This window comes from Chenopodium quinoa, unplaced genomic scaffold (assembly GCF_001683475.1).
Source record: "Chenopodium quinoa cultivar QQ74 unplaced genomic scaffold, ASM168347v1, whole genome shotgun sequence".
NCBI lineage: Eukaryota > Viridiplantae > Streptophyta > Magnoliopsida > Caryophyllales > Amaranthaceae > Chenopodium > Chenopodium quinoa.
In genome coordinates this window covers 1,665,281-1,682,986 of record NW_018744151.1, presented here as the reverse complement: position 1 = coordinate 1,682,986, position 17,706 = coordinate 1,665,281, and the positions used below count along the sequence as shown (strand labels likewise).

The 17,706-nt window shown below is 34.7% G+C and overlaps 1 protein-coding gene and 1 non-coding gene across 2 annotated transcripts; both read right to left on the bottom strand.

Annotated features, from left to right (window-relative positions):
* Positions 1–188: 188 nt before the first annotated feature.
* Positions 189–15,888, bottom strand: LOC110693530 (anaphase-promoting complex subunit 4-like). Its single transcript, XM_021870651.1, has 20 exons — positions 15,675–15,888; positions 15,372–15,460; positions 15,163–15,274; positions 14,044–14,135; positions 12,181–12,264; positions 11,650–11,889; positions 10,253–10,327; positions 9,674–9,825; positions 8,564–8,724; positions 8,381–8,481; positions 8,229–8,303; positions 6,972–7,151; positions 6,373–6,455; positions 6,182–6,280; positions 5,849–5,953; positions 3,539–3,677; positions 2,163–2,390; positions 1,891–2,043; positions 815–896; positions 189–678 (listed from the first exon to the last, which is right to left on the bottom strand). Exons 2-20 carry the CDS (start codon positions 15,438–15,440, stop codon positions 575–577), a joined length of 2,334 nt encoding a protein of 777 aa, XP_021726343.1. The 5' UTR covers positions 15,441–15,460; positions 15,675–15,888; the 3' UTR covers positions 189–574.
* TRNAD-GUC lies at positions 15,815–15,886 on the bottom strand. The gene has a single exon. It is a non-coding gene; the product is annotated as a tRNA-Asp (tRNA).
* Positions 15,889–17,706: the final 1,818 nt, after the last annotated feature.

Genomic DNA, 17,706 nt, shown 5'->3' with positions numbered 1-17,706 from the left:
CACTTGCTTGAATACTTGCTGCTTTTTAAGGCTTCGGTGGTTGTCTTTCAAGTAGTGTATAGTTTAAGTTTTCATCTTTGCATTGATACAATTAAACAATCTACATTCCATAATATACTACCCGTTTCTGTCATAAGAATTCAAGTCAATTAGCATATTTTCATCTGTTTATGTAAATTGCTTAGATCTTTGATAAATTTAATTTTTTCTATATAATTCAGTAACTGAAAATAGTAGTATTCACCTTCTACGTTTACAGAGAATTATCTTGGGTAGTTTGGCCAAAACTATAAACAGGAAACAATAGTTAAGGATGACAAATAAAAAACAAGAGATTGGGAAACCCTACATCTGAAAGCAGGACTAGACCACCAGACCACCTAATCAGAGTTTCTATGCTCTATAGTTGAACGATGTGAAAGCAAACTTCAACTACGAGGCTTACAGCTACATCTGAAAGCAGGTCTAGACCACCAGATCACCTAATCAGAGTTTCCATGCTCTATAGTTGAACGTTGTAAAAACAAACTTCAACTACGAGGAGTCTAAACACAGTGCTGGATGATCAAATAATTCAATCCATATCTGAGGCTGATTCTTCTTCTTCTTCATCTTCATCGAGAATGTAAACTAAGGCTCGCTTTCTAGCAGCAAAAACACAGCCCACGCCTCTGGATGCTGTTGCAAATTTTGAAGTAAAATGCTTGTAAGTATTTTCATCAGCATCATCATTGTTAAAAGAAATTGTTTAAAATCACTGTATCCAAGTATCAAGTGCCATATGCGCAAATCTTGAGGTAGAAAGATAACTTACAACTAATTGCAAGTGGTGGAACCACATTGTGAGGTATGCTTCGAACCTTTGCACTCTCCATTTGCAAGGGCAACGTAAGATCCTAAAGTTATACAAGTGCATTAATTAGAAAATCAAGAACTTAAACCGATCAAAATGCACATCATAATCACAACCCACAGCTCCCAATTTGTGAAGAATTTCTGTAAGAAAAAATTCAGCACAAAAAAGTTTCAAAAGCATTCCAACTTTTTTAGTAGACAAGATCTAGCTGTTTTAAGAATTCAGAAAAAACAATAATCAGGGTACATCTTGGTAGCAAAAAGTAGTAATGTCTATTTCACTTACAAGTGAAGACAAATATTTCACTAGTCTTCCTATTAAGATATTTTCATATCAAATGCAAGCAGGGATCACCCATACTTCACTAATTGCTAGTTGCTAGGGATCACTCATACGTCACTAATTGCTAGTTGCTAGGGATCACTTATACGTCACTAATTGCTAGTTGCTAGGGATCACCCATACGTCACTAACTACAATTTTCACCTATACAACACTAATTGCTAGTTATCCAGCAAAATGCATTCTATTTTACTTTTATTTACCATTGGTATTCCTCTTATTTTTGAATGTTCAACTTCACTTTTAATCCAATTGCTTCTTTATTGGAGAACATGATTACATTGCCTCATGAACCAAAAGACAAAACAAAAGGATCATGAGACGCCGCAGAACTGGAGCCAGGATCCTTCATTGAAATTCTTAATGTTTAGAAGATCTAGGCATTTGTTCAGGCCATCTTCTTTGTTCAGATACACCGTTTTACAGGTTGGGGCAATGAACAAATGGAGTCATCAAGAAGAAGATATCTGATAACAATAGCAGCATAGCACTATAGCAGTCACTATGTGTATGCCAACTAACTCGGTTAAATTCTTGGGGGTTGATAGTACCCAAGACCTAGGATTGAATCCTGTCTACATCATTTTCTCTTAACTCCCTCTGATCACAAACTCAGAGGGAGAAATAATTTTACATTGAAATAATAAATAAAAACACTATAGCAGTCACTACTCAGCATGTGAAAGACCTACCTGCAACTGATCCAAATTCCAAAAATTTTGATTGGTTGATCTTGAAATAGATACAAATGGAAGATCGTTTGTTGGCACCATCATGAGCTGAGCATTTCCACTGCTGTCAGAAGCGGCTGTTGTTTCATTCAACAGCAAAACTAACTGACGTTCCTGTATTAAAGAGAAACATATCCGTCTCAATATTCAGGAAAAAAGTCTTTCCATGAAGCAAGTTGGCCAAAGTAGAAAACAAGGGCTAAAAAAGGCTTTTAAGTGTATTATGGAAATACCTTGTAGAGGGATAAATCCATGCAACTGAAATCCTTTGACACAGACAACAGCAAGGCTTCAACTGTAGTATATTTGTTCCTAATATTACCTGCTTCATTCATAACTCCCCGTAATATGCATATACAGTTTGAAACATCTGATGAGGACCACTCAGGTATTTGGAAAGTGATGTAGTCTACAAGGTTTTCTTGACTGGTTTCACATGCTGAAAATTCAGGGGCAGCATCCTAAAATGAAGCAATGCATAAAAAAAGGGGAAAAAAAACACAGAATAGATGCTATCATATGATGCTCTTAAGAGGATATTGTATGTCAGTCTTGAAGTTTGCAAGGTACCCATGTTCATGAGAACACTAAAAGAAAATGAATGTCTAGTTTGCACTGTGACCTGACATTTGACCTTGGGAGGAAGCCCCAGTTTATCACCTTGATAAACAAAATTCGTTTATCAAGTGGCCAAATCGTAAATAAATCTTAGGTATACAGCATCTATTACATTCCTCTGTTCATTGTTCTTTAATAACGAACTGGACTCAGATAAATTTTTATTTTTTTTTGTTTGTTTTTTTTCCAAATCTCTTCTACAATTCACAGCAAATAATTGCACTCCATAGCAAGTTAGCAACAATTTAATAGGGGCATAAAAGTTGCCCAGTGAGAATATGGGTGCTAAATAGGTTTGATTCCATGCATCCCAATTCACAGGGAGGTTTAAGTGGGAGACAAACGAGGAAAATAAGGGATAACATTTCTAATCTTCTTTTAAGCAAACAAGTCAAACCATACACAGTATATTTTAATCTTTTAAAAAAAAAAGGGAACTAGAGATGAATAGATCTGTCAATTCAGGGTAAGCTGCGATATTTCCAATCATATCTTGTGCAAAAGGAGAGAGGCATTTCTCAGAAGTATTATGTTACAGATGCCTATTAACCAGTTAGCTATTCACAACAGATCTATGTGAAGACAATTTGATGAGCTATTCTTTGCTTAACAGAAACAAACTTACAAGCTGAAGCTACATTATTCAGCCTTTTAATAAATTTTTTTCCCTTTCAGGGGCCTATTATAGAGTCATTCGCTGTGTTATTCTTTCCTATAATGACATAATTTACAAACTGATGCTATGTTATTCAGCTTTGGGTGCGAATTCTAGGGACATAATGACATATTGCCTTTAATCAAGACAACCATAACTGACCAGGTAAAGCACACAAACAATTCAGGATAAAAAAAAACTCAGCAGGCGTCTATGAGAACATTTGGAGATGAACTCACTTGCAGTCCAGAAGCTGCTAAATTATATTAGTTGCAAGCTTGTCTGGAATATAAAAAACTAACATTGGTAACAAATTATGTACAACAGAGCATTTACCCAATAAAATGATATTGATGTCAGAACACTGCAATGGGTGGATGGCGATGAAGATTGGAAAGAGTAGAGAGGCAGCATCTGCTCACATATTATCTCCTTTGAAACGGTTATATAGGGCATATTGAACGCCTCCTTGAAACTGGAAAGTGTGACATTACATTAAAATAAAGGAAGGAGTAAATCCAAAAATAAGAAATTCTTGCGATGTTAACAAACAGATCTGAGGACATTCTCCTCTAAGCACAGCAACTACATCTACGGGTGACAACTACACAACTGGTAACATCTTTCAATTTAATATTTTCCAACAACACACTGGATACATAAACAAAAAATATTTTATATAATACTCCTTCCGTCCCCTAATACAAAGCCTCATTTTCTTTTTGGGTAAATCAAAATACAATGCCTCTTTCTATTTAAAGGTTGTATTTTTTGACATTATTTTAACATCAATTTCCAATACTTTCTCTCTATCTCTTCAATTATTCCCAACTACTTTTTTTTTTTCTCTATATATCTCTCTAACCCCACACGCAAACATGTATTTTTAATCATTAGTGTTACATAATTTACAACTTTCTTGATTCTCGCATAAAAACCAAAAGAGACTTTGTATTAAGGGACTGAGGGAGTAAAAATAAAAAGAGCACAGAGAATATTTTTTTCAGATACACAAAAAGGGCAAGGCATGAGAAACTAAAGAGAAATTTTTTCCTCGGACAATAAAAAAAATACTCGAACCCTTTTTGCATACTCCAATTTCTATATTAGTATGTCCCTAAATGTATGCCTTATCCCATTAATGATCATTTGGTCCTCCACTCCTCCCTCCACTTTACCCTCTCATAAACCATATATGGTCCCACTATTTTTCTTAATAAATATGCCTACCCAAATATTTAAAAATTGTACTCCTCCATCTCATAATACAATGCCTTATTTTCTTTTTGGTAAATCAAAATACAATGCCTCTTTCGATTTAAAGGTTGTACTTTTTGACATTATTACCCTCTTTTTAATGAGTTGTCATCTTTTTTCCTTTTCTCACTTTATCTCTATCTCTTCAATTATTTCCAACTACTTTTTCTTTCTCTCTAGGAAAAATTGCTCAAAATAATCTCAACTTTTGCCAATTGGCTCGAAATAATCCCAACTACAGATTATTTTTAAATAATCCGAACTTTGGGGGTCATTAATTTTTATTGGTCCCAAGTGACCTGTAACTTGAAAAAGAGGTTTTTTTTTTGTTTTTTTTTTGTTTCAGTTACACGTGTCAACACTTAATAGGTTGAAAAAATAATAAAAAAAACCAAAAAAAAAGGAAAGAAAACCCAGCCCCCCACCCACGCTCGTATCACCACCCACTGCCACAGTTTTCACAGCCCCGCTGCCATCCCCCCACCCGCCTGCAGCGCAGCCCCCACCCCCACTCCCACCTCTCGCAATCCCCTCCTCACCACCTATCGCCGAAACCAGTCCCCCTTCCCTAAATGCACCACGATTCAAGGATCTATTCGGCGACGTCGGTAGGCTATCGGTTGAGAATCGTACCGATCACGACGTCGTTTGAGGAGAAGAGTCGCAGATGTTGATTCTCGTAGGAGAAGATGATCAGTGGAAGAGAATTTCGGATTGCGATGAAAAAGTTGGAAAAGATAAAGCGAAGGAAGAAGATGAGAAAAAGGATTGATGATGGCGTGACGTAGTAGTTGCCATTGTTGTTACAGAGGAAAGAGAGAGTGAGTTTTTTCAATTTGGGTAAGGCTTGCACAGCCCGCGGCGGGGGATGGCAGCAGGGGCTTCCGGAAACGACCAAGGGTGGTGGTGGGATTGCGGATGTACGGACGTATAATGGGGGCTGGGGTTTTTTAATTTTCTTAAAAAAGGTTTTTTTTTTCTAAATTTCTCAACCAATCACTTGGTGACACGTGTCCCTTAACCTGCTGTAATAGGTTGGGTAACCGGTTGGGTCCGTTAAAAGCGAATTACCCCTGAAATTTGGATTGTTTAAAAATAATCCATAGTTGGGATCATTTTGACTTTTTGAGCGAATGGGCAAAAGTTGGGATTAATTTTATCGATTTTTTCTTCTCTCAATCTTTTTCTAACCTTACATACACATGCATTTCTAATCATTAGTTTTAAGGAATTTATAACTTTCTTAATTCCCGCGTAAAACCCAAAGAGGCATTGTATTATGAGAAGGAGGGAGCACTAAACATAAATAGTGCTTACAAAAAGAGACAAAAGGGAGTACATATAATGTTCTAAATAAAAATAAGGTTACTAATTGATACAAAGAGATACCTGGATTCCATATACTGGAATTCTTTAGCTAAGGTTCTGTGCAGGCATTCAGTATCAGCAAACCCCCCTAATTTAACAAGTTCTTCAACTCGCTGTGTTGTATCCCTGAGGCAATAGCAATATGAGACCAATAATCTGAAGTACATACGATCTGTTCCTTCAGGCAACCAGAAAGCATAAAAAATTGCTTTGAATCTTATGTTTTTCCAACATGGTTGTCAAACAATCAAAGTGAGATGGGGGTGGGAGGAGTTTGCTAAAAGGTAGAGAAAGAAACAGTAGAGCAACAGGGTTGAAAAAGGCATTTAACTTTCCAGTGCTTAGATGACTTACGAATCAAGTTGTACATAATGATCAACCATAGATTGGTCCAGCAGCAGCTTTACTGGATCCCGATCATAGAGAAACTTCAAAAACATTATTACAAGTTCGCTGCAAAGTGCAAGCTAAGAAACGTAACTACAAGAGAGACACATGGCCAATCAACTTTCCAAATACCATTTTTAAAAAGTAAAGCTAGATACCTGTTGTATGCTGGAAGCTGATCACTAGATTCTGACATAAGTATCTTTATACACCTTGACAGCCAGCTGAAAAAATTTATGAACTGAAGGAGAAGAATTAAAACAGGATGAAGAAAAAGAGAAAGTGACATAAATTCTTATCAAGCTGACCACTCTTTAAAGACTTGATGAGAGGGATTGATAGGGCCAGTTGGGACTTCTGAACAAGCTGACAGAGTGACAGTTTTTATACTTATGGGTCTAGGAGGAGAGGGTAGATTCAGAGGAATTTATCTTCAGCTTATTCCTCGTTGTAAATCAACAGCAAAGAACTTCAAAAATCATAACAATTTTATTTGATATGATAGGTTTCATAGGAATTTTCTGAAGGTGATGAAGTTTTAGTTCTGGCTTTAGTTGGAGAAAATAGGTTTGAGATTTGGGGTTGAAGAATAACTTAGATAGGTGAAGAGTTGCCTAAGAGTGACTCTAAAGAAACATGCTAATGAACAATTGTGAAAATTGAATCATACAATTATACATTCTTGTCTGTACAAAAGAGCTTAGCCAAAAAAATTATTGAAGAAAAAGCCAAAAAAAAGGACCTTTAGCAAGCATACCTGCTGGGAAACAGACGAAAGAATCTGCACAAAGCGCACTACTTGTACAAGCAACATTCCTACTTTTTCTGTTGCATTATCTATAAGTTTTTCATCCAGGCCAATGCCACCATAGCGTGCCCGCCACCTTGAAAGACCTCTTAGTTCTCCCATTCTAAATCCAATAATTTCTGCTGCTGGCTGATCAAAGTAGAGGTAATGATGGTTAACAGTTTTGCAGCAATTATGGAAGGAGTCTGTCCATTTCCCAAAAAGCTAATATTCTTGACTTTTGGAATTTGGACTACAACGAAATATATCAAAACGACTAATAAATTGGTTGAGCTACTACAAAGGTAAGGCTACATACACCCAACTCCCCTAATTTTACCTGTTGAGAGCCTCTTAAGAGGCATTGTGAAAATGATGGAGACAAGGAATGAGCATGCTGATTTTGAAACAAAGGCTTATATAAGTTTTATCAGTTTTGCTTTTCTTAATCCTAATTTACATTCAAAGTGAGTCAAAAGTATGCCACACCATGTTTCAAAAGGGTTCAAGGAATGCGCAGCCAATCTTTGCAAAATATAACAGTTTATTAGCACATGCCTGGATTACAATTTACATTATAGTTCATGGTAAGATAAAGGGGCAAATCATATGGCAGTTTAAAATGTAATTTCTGTGATAATTATCATGCTTCAAGATGTTCACATATTTTATAGCAAATGGGTAATACTAAGATCCTTATTCTAAATTCCACCATCTGAAAATTTCCCTGTGTGTAATCTATTATTCTTAGGAGAGGGTGTAAAGTTTTGTAGAAGTTCAAGGAGTTTAGAAGTTTTGTAGAAAATAAGCCTCACTTGAGGCCTTTACAAGCAAGAGAAGTTGCAGGTCATTCAGCACAAGACAATCAGAAATTTAAGGAATTCAGATGTAACAACACCAAATACTGAGCATATAGCCAGAATCCGTCAGACAAACTCCAACACAATAACTGGAGAGTCTAGGTAGGCTAAAATGAGAAAAAGATAAAAGAGACATGAGGAGGCACCTTTAGGTTAATAAGTCTCCCTTTACTTTGCAACATACTATGTAGATATTACTTAGCTTTTATAACTTACCTTATTAGAGGAGAGAATGGAGGACAGAATTGTGCCCTTACTAATATCTCTAATTGATATTACCATTAAATATGTCAAGAGGTTAATGTAATAGATAATTAAAAGTATACAACCATGAGATAAGAGTGAAAGGAGTGGAAAAGAGGGGTACCTGGATATGATCAAGGAGAATAAGCTGAAGTTCACTTCCTGCACTAGATACAGCCTTCATCACTCGCTTGAGTCCCTATTCAGAATGAAACAAGAATAAGTATCTAAATTTTTGCCCCTTCCCCATACACGCACCATGTGAGTTCATCATACCGATTCACCAAGAGAATTGACCAGAAATTGATGAACCGGTGGACTAGTTCGAGCGCCTCCTAGAAGACTCAAAAACTCCTCTTGAGGCGATGAGTCCAGTCCTATAAATGAAACAGACGGAGGTCTAGAGTAAAGTCAAAAATAAATGTAGATGTGCTGTAGTGTGGTCCACATTAAGATTACCGTGGTCAACAATTAGTGTAGATAAAGAATGAAATTTGTCTTGGAATATCTGCATGGCATCACACCACTGCTTATACATGATTGAAAGTGATGCTCGAATGACCTCAGTCAAATCTTCAACGCTGGAAGCTTGTTGAGCGATTTGATGAAGCTCTTGTTTCCTACAAAAAGTATGATCTTCAGCAAAATGCAAATTCTTAAACTCCTTCACATTAATTAAAGCTGGTTAAACTTGAAATTTTGAAAACAAGGCTAGCATGAAGCACATATGATTCAAAATGTTTATTTTATTTATTATTTTTTTTTTTTAATGTATGTACGCATGATTTTAATATTAAGGGAAACCATTCAATTAAAAATGAACAGTTAATGTTACAATTTCTAAATGGCCGATGAACTTTTCTCCAGAATTTACACACACATGATGTCCAACACAGAGCAACTAGCAGATTTAGCTAGCTGGAATATTACTTTCTATATCAAGTCCAAGTGCTTTCAAGTTTCAACCACAAAATAGCTATAACAAACCATATAATCAATGTACCAGTGTAGACTATTTCCGTTCCTCTTGAAGTTTCTCTTAGACTCTTACATTAACTGTTTAGCTTAAATTTTTTTCAGGATTTCCCATCTGAAAGACAGAGATGCAGAATGGCTAATGAAGCTACCACATCCAATTTACAAGACTGTATTAAGGAAGTGATGATATCTGCATCTGCATGTTCACTGATGTTATTACAAGTGGCATTAAAGAAAGAGTTATAATCAAGGCCAACTCCCCAGTAGTAGAGATAAGGGGATTCAAACACAACAATCCGCATGCATTACTTAATTGGAAAATCATCATGCTAATACATTTAAACACAGAGAACCATGACTCTCGAGTTCCAAGATATGACACTAGTACTTGAAGCAAGGACGAGATAAGCATGAGAATAGAAACCACAGCTCTTAAGTGTCAATATTATGATTTGGACATGAGACCACTAAATGAATGAACAAGTGTGCCAATAGGAAATATCTCTAGACTTCTAGTAGAGTGATCTAAATCAGGAGGTGCTACAAAAACTAGATCCCATTTAACTTCAATATCTTCAAAGTGCATATTACCTTTTCCGGAAAATAGAGGTGTCCAGCACCAAGCAATGCATACCCTCAGTTTTATTTCCTGACATTGGCCCATGATTGAAATCACTACTGCTGCAAGAAATTTCTCCAGAGCAGACGATGATCAAACGACAAAAATCCTTCGACAAAGCAATCTAATTCCAGAGGAAGGAAGAAATTAGAATTCACAAATTAAGTTCATTTTCATAGGAAAAACTCGAAAAAGGCTAAATGAATATGCATGGTAGGTAAATGTAAAAGAGAATCAGCATGCTGTACCTAAATGTCAGTTTTTAGACTAAATAACCCTAAATTGAATTCCTTGAAATGGAAATTATATTTTCAAACTTGACACCTCAAAAGAAATATTAAACAAATAGGGAGAACACATGCATATAGTAATCATACTTTAAACAGTTGTGTGTCCAAATGTAAACTTAGCTCTTTAACTGATTCATCCATAAAAGAAGCTTAAAATATTCTTAATCATACCAATTTAGATTGTTACTCACTATTTACATTTTGGAGTCAGGAAAATATCAGAGAACATTTGAAGGATAGATTGCTTTTGAAGGTACTCACCTTATAAATGGAAGCATGCAGGATCTGAAATGCTACTTGATTGCCAAGTACTGGAAGAGACAAATTGTGTATATTCTGGCAGAAACCCAATTGATGTCAGGAATGGTAAAATTTAGTAAAAATGATAATTTGCAGGAAAAAAAAATTAATTGACTAAATCAAACAGAGCCATGTGAAACACAAGATTCTATATAACTTCCAAAGACGAGAGCACACTTCATATTAAATCCCACAAATGAGCTTCGGAAAGGTTAGAAGTTAGAACAGTGTATCTCACTTGTAGCCATACTAAAAGATGCTGTCATTTTCCTTCACAAAAACAAAACAGGCAATTATCAAGTGATCAGGACATGAACATTAAGTGATAAGTCCATGACTTTTAGTCCTTTCTCATTTAATATAATTTAAGGCATTCCATTACTTCCAGGAGTAGTCACAAAGTAGGAAAATAAGGTGTAGTTAGCATATTATAGCCTATTAGAAACCAGAGTTGTAAAATAAATGATACTCTCGTCATTCAAAAATAACATGGGCCTTATGTGACTCACTGACTCTTGTCCAGTAAATTTGAAGAAATTATAATGGCAAGAACATTATTTGATGTTAGTAGGCTTTGATTACAGAATTTAACTAAAGCCTATGTTTTGAAGTGAATATTTTTATTTCAGTAATGTTATTTTATAAACAATAAGCGATGATTGATGGTAAGAAGCACAGGTTTCAAGCTGTGTGAAATTTTATTATGATATAGGTGGATGAGGAAGAGTGATCTCTGAATTGTGTCTGAGGATTGACCTGACACATGACTTTCATATTCTCGAAAGAATGCAACAAGTTATGCATATAGGTCAACTGGTCAAGACATTACAAATAAGCACAACTACCTGTCAATCAGAAGAAGCTAGTTTACACATTGTATCAGATCAATTCAGGTAACATGCAGTTCCAATTTCAGCTGGAAAATGCTTGAAAAAACCCCAATCTTTTGGTTTGTATCTAGATAACAAAAAGTCAAACTTCTACCCTACAAAAGAAAAACTAAACTCGTTTATGGTTATTACTACTCTCACCCTTTTAGAACAACATTTAACTTCTAATTTTTGTTCCTACATAAACTAATGCTACAAACCATTGACCCTATGGGTAAACCTAAAAAACTTCACATCTGACTCCCTCATCCAGGTAATACCTACTTGCAGATGATAAAATATTGGTTACCAGTCCCTTTGTTTCAAGCTGGCTTCATTCAGGTGTATCTTTACCAGTTCTAAGTCTTCTAACCAAAGCTGATAGCTAACCAAATCAAAGATGCTAAAAATAAATAAGAAAGCTAATGGTACATTCATAATATTTGAATTCAGCTCCAATATAGCACATAAGGCAATTAAGTTACTCACAATTTTTCCAATGGAGAATATACCAAATATGCTAAAGCAAACATTTCCATCTTTATCAGCACTGCATAAAATATTAAATCGTTGATGCGAAGTATTTAGCAGATCCTGAAACGAATCTTCAGTGTTATCTATAAGAGTGGAATCTCCAGATACTACTCCTGGCATCCGTGGGACTCTTGGAGCAGGAGGGAAGAAACGCAATGTACGATCTTCATAAGACACGGTGTTGTCTTCATTATCCTGGATCATAATAAATAAATAATACATGTAGTTATAATACAAGGGAATATGAAATATAGTTATATACTATGACTAAAAAGAATTCTAAAATAAAAAGACAACGAAATATGCATCCTTGCAACATAAGAATAAAATGATTTGGGCATCAAGTCACAAAGCACTTCCATTTTCTTTTTGGGTTGATGAAAGTTTTTTTTATCTATTCCAATCTGAGGGGTTTGGATGAATTTTGATAGCAAGAAATAGTACAAGATAAATAAATTTTAAAAAACAATTATAAGCTCTAGTCACCTGTCCAAGTCCATTATCCTCCTCCCAGTTAAGACAAACTACCGCAGCAGTGTGAGACTTCATGCTTCTTAATAGTTTCCCATTCTGCAGTAATAGAAGCATTCAGAAAGATAATAGTATATATTATTAATATCAAGAAAATTCTCAACAATTAGTTGTCACCACGAAATATATATACATATATTTCAGCACAAACTCCTCATTCATAAAATCTGCACAGTGTTGTTGGAGAAAGTTTCACAACTACATAGCACAAAAGAACTAATTTAACCTACAATAGACAGGTAAAGTGAGGGAACCAAGTCTTTCAGGAGAAGCTGTAACTTGGGAAAACTGTTAAATGCTACATTTCTTCAAGTTTAGATTATAAAAGCAAGGTAGGCTATAATATCAAAGAATATTAAATCATAGATTCTGTTGGAAATAGACAAAAACGAAATCATTCTCTAGTATTGACTATTGAGGTCATCTAGGTTCTTAATAGCTCACGATCAATAATATTTATCTCCTAATTAATATGCCTTCCAAAAAACCTCACATCAAAGATTTTGTATTTCATTTTTTGCCATTATTTATATACTCAAGAAGGTTGAAATAATTTTTCTTCTAAGTTATATCGGTGTTTGAAATAATCAAGAGTTTAGAAAATCCTTTGCCATTATTTATATAATCAAGGTCTTGGTGAGGTTTTTGTGATGAGGTGCACTCAGGCATGAAGACATATCACCACTTCTTTTTATTTCTCTTAATGCAGAATTTAAATTTAATTCTGTTAACCATGGAGGCATGGAGCATGGACTCAACTACCAGGAACCCACTCTTTTAACACCATAAAATGGCAGAACCAAGAGTCCATCGTACAACCTGCATTTGCAGGAACAGGAATTAATTATACAATACACCTGTGCTTTGTGCAAAGGCCTAAGGACATCAATTGCCTCAGTGCACCAACAGTCTTTTCCAACACTGAGAAATACATGCCGATACAGATCATGAATTAAATCTGCCTTCCTATATATCTACCAATTTTGGGTCAAACATGCTACTTTAGTTTGGCGTCTAAGAGAAAACTGAGGCCTACCATCTTTTAGAAGATATATCTTTTAAATCTACACAGAGAGGTTGGAAGGTTCAAAACTTTAAAACACAATATACTCTCTCAAAGACTAAAATACACCGTTATGATCATGGATATACATGAAACTTTAGTGCCAAGAGTCTATACAGAGAACCAATTTTGTGCCAGGTATTCACCATGATGATACGTTGGTAATGGGGACCTTTTGAGTACGCTTGAATTCGCAGGCAAAAAGTGCCAAAAGCTGAGGCATTATGTACTTATTACTTATAAAGCTGTTAGTTACGTTTGGGTTTAGAGTACATGAAAGAGAAGGTCAGAACTCAGAAGTACACTTGTGAGAAGGATAGGGGGAAAGTTGAACAACCAACCTAGTAAAAGCAGATACAGGATATCCTTGTGGAAGATAGATCAAATAGTATACTCATTTCACCCCTGCCCCATCCCTAAAAAGAAGAGTGATAGGGAGACACACATACACACCCAAACACTGTCACTAGAAATCTCATAGAACATGTAAATCAAAGAATAGCATCAAGAAGTTAAATCATAATGAGAGAAACAAAATGAACAGGCAAGCAATGTTAAGCATTGCATAAAAACTATAGACAGGTCATGTTCAACAAATCTCGCAAATCAGAAAAAAGCAGAATAGTAAAGCTAGGAGAGTAATCAGAAAATTTATAATAATAAATTAATAAACATACTATGGAAGAACAAGATGATGATGAGGCGCAGAGTAATAAAAAGCAACTGTATAATACTTCAACATCTTAGGTACTAACTTCAACATCATGCAACGATATGGTTCCATCTTCAAGGCCAACAGCTACTGCTTTACCATCAGGACGCCAACATAATGATGTTATACACTTTCCTAAGATGATTTAGAAACATCAATTAAAGTCAGATTTTAAAGATTCTTCTAATAGTATGGTCCACAGTAAATTGTACTCATAATATTTAGTCAGATCATATAAAACAAAAGGTATTATTGAACCAGAGTATCACCAAGTCAAAGTTACACAGAGACTGCAGGATATATATATATATATATATATATATATATATATATATATATATATATATATATATCCATTCACATTTACAGAATAAAATACTAGAAGGGAAAGCATATAAGACGCAGAACATTCAATAAAGCACCTGCCAAAGAAATTCAATACCTAAGAAGTAAAAGAAGATTTATTGCCTCTTAAAATACTTAACCAATTTTATAAGCATTACCACAAGGGAGAATGGCATAAGGTGAACACAATAAAGAAATCCACAATTAGACAGACTTTCTAGCAGAAACTATATTGGGGGAGTTGTACTCATGAACTAAAATCCATCCGTGAAACCATCAGTAAAATTGCAGATAAGCTATTTTTATAATAAATTAAAGAGCATAACTATTGCTGATTTTAGAGGTTGTATTATTATGGACCGGACCATGGCAATTCTCTTAATAAAAGACACACATATTTCATTAACTTTTCTTTAATCAATTAATCTATTCCTTCTAGGCTTCTACCACATAATGCTTGCAAACATCTACCATTTTTCAACTTTCACGTTGTAAAGTCCATGATTTAAGTCATACAATGTATTTCTTCACCATAAAATGTTACTCATATTAACCTAAGTTCCAATCCATAAAATTCACTCCAAACTAATCCAAAGTAGAATTATCCAATAATTCCCAACTTGATTAACACGACACAATCTACAAACTCCCACTCGTGATCTTAATTCTCACACCATATACTCCAACAAAGGTGAATTTTAATTCAATGAAATAACGACGACTACTCCAAGCAAAAACCAATGCCCCTAAACTTTTTTCAACAAATCAATGCTCTGATTTCATAACAGGGAAATGGAGCCAAAATAAACACACATACCAGGTGAAATTGTCCATAATCGTTGCCAATTAAAGCGGTGCAGTATAATTTTGGAGTCCTCGGTCACCATTGCCAATAAATCCTTTTCTGGATTCCATTCAGCCAGTTTTATCTAATCAAATGCATAGATATAATCAAATTGAAGAATTAAATTTATTTAAACTTTCAAAAACTAGTAATAGTAGGACTGTAGGAGAGAGAAAGAGAACCTGAGAAGGCGCTGGTTTGTCAAATTGAAGCTGAAAAGGAAGAACTCGTTCTGATTCATCGGTTTCCATTGCCAAAAATTGATTAATCTCTGCAAAATTCAGAAACATTAATCCCAGAAATCACAAAATAATCAAATTTAAAACCCTAATTGAGTTTGAACAAGTTCAGTAGAATAAATTGATTAGAAATACAAATTTTAAAATTATACGATGAATTCATAATATGTGAAATTAGGTGTTGAAGAAATGCAAATGAATATGATTAAATTAGCAAAAAAAATTGGGGAGTTTGGGAAAAAAAACCTGAAGAGAAGAAGAGTGTAGCAAGAAATGATAGCAGCAGTATTGAAAGAAAAAGGCGGGATTTTGGAGGGTTTTATACGTCGTGTTGGAGAACTCGCAAATTTTGAACCTTCTTAGATTAAAAAAAAATCTTAAAAATGCGCCGTTGCCGGGGATCGAACCCGGGTCACCCGCGTGACAGGCGGGAATACTTACCACTATACTACAACGACTTGTTTGATAAAATTTGGTGGGTTTCTATATTTGACATAAGGAATGTTATGAACACTTCCTCCGTTTTAAAATACTTGTTCCAAAATTTTATTAATTTTCATCCGCGGAATTTAAAGAAAAATAGAAGAAATTAATAAAATATGGAGGTAGTGGGGTTGGTGAAAGTAATTTTTTTTGTAAAAAACCAAAAATAGTGGAGAAAATTGAAAGAGAGATAATATGAAATTAATATTGTTGGGACCACTTGATGAGAGAAATTAAGAGGAATTCTTGAACTCTAACCGTTATAGTCATTTATGACTCTAACAGCACACGTTCGTTGGTATTTCACATGATACCAACAACAAATTATATCGATACCAACAAAACAATTTTATGTTCGTTGGTATCATTGAATAAAGTGGTTGGTATCATGGTGATACTATCTAAAGTATAATAAAATACAAGTCTGTGTGATGACATTATTTTTTTCAAGTACGGTAAAAGTGAATGGACGATTATACCCCTTGTTAGAGTCATAAATGACTCTAACAGTTAGAGTCCTAGAATTCCTCAGAAATTAATTAAATATTGTAAAAGCTTTCCAAATAAGGAAATGGACCAAGTATTTAAAAACAGTCAGAAAAGGAAAGTGGAGTAAGTTTTTAAAAACGGAGGGAGTAATATTTAGGGTTGTCAAAAGCTGACACAATACGGTAACCCGACACGAAATAAGCGGATTTGGATATAAAGATTTCTTGACCCGGCGTTTACATAATGGATCGACACAAATTAAACGGGTTAGGTACCCGAAACTGACATGCATGACCCAATTATATAAATGGGTTGAACAACAATCCGTCAACCCGAACTTGACACACAATCTATTAATTAAGGTTTGTTCACTTCAGCTTAATTTCAGTTCAGTTCAGTTCACTTCAGCTCTAATCAGTTCAGTTCATTTCAGCTACAATTAGTTCAATTCAATTCAGTCCAGCTCCTAATTTCCTTCTATCATAAATTATTCAGTTCAGATCCAATCAGTTCAGTTCAACTCCTAATTTCCTTCTCTCATAAAATATTCATTTCAACTCAGTTCACTTTAGTTCGGCTCCAACCAGTTTAGTTCAGCTCCAATCAGTTCAGTTCAGCTTCTAATTTCCTTCTCTCATAAAATATTCATTTCATCTTAGTTCAGCTCAGCTCCAATCAGTTCAATTTAGTTCAGTTTAGCTCAGTTCAATAAATGTGAACAACCCTTATTAAGTAGTAAAAAAAATAGATTTTTTTTAATCAAAACTTGTAAATTTGTTAATTACCTTCACTACCATTTATACATGTTGGTAATTTTTTGACGGTTAATTTGACGAAAAAATTATAATGTTTATCTTTCGTAAATTAAAATCTAATTTGAGACAATTCTCATGGGTGGTTGAATTGTTAAAACTACTAGCTAGTTTTAAACCCTTGTAGTATCTTTTGCTAAAACACTAACTTTAAACTGTTGTAGTATAATATCTTAATGAAATAATGATGTCTATTTTTTTATTTTTGAATTGAATATTAATTAGTCTATTACGTATTATGCGGCCATGTGGGTAAAATGTTATTCGGGTAACCCGTTTAATAAACGTCTTAGGGTTGGGTCAAGAGTTTTCAACTCGTTTAATCAACGGATTAGGTTTGAGTCAAGGGTGTCGTTTAACATTGACACGACCCATTTGACAACTCTAATATAAATATTTGTAACTTATTTTATATTCATATATACGACAGACATTCATAAACCCTAATTAAACCTTCGTTCTTAGTTTTGAAAGTTGGGAGGAATCCCAAATGG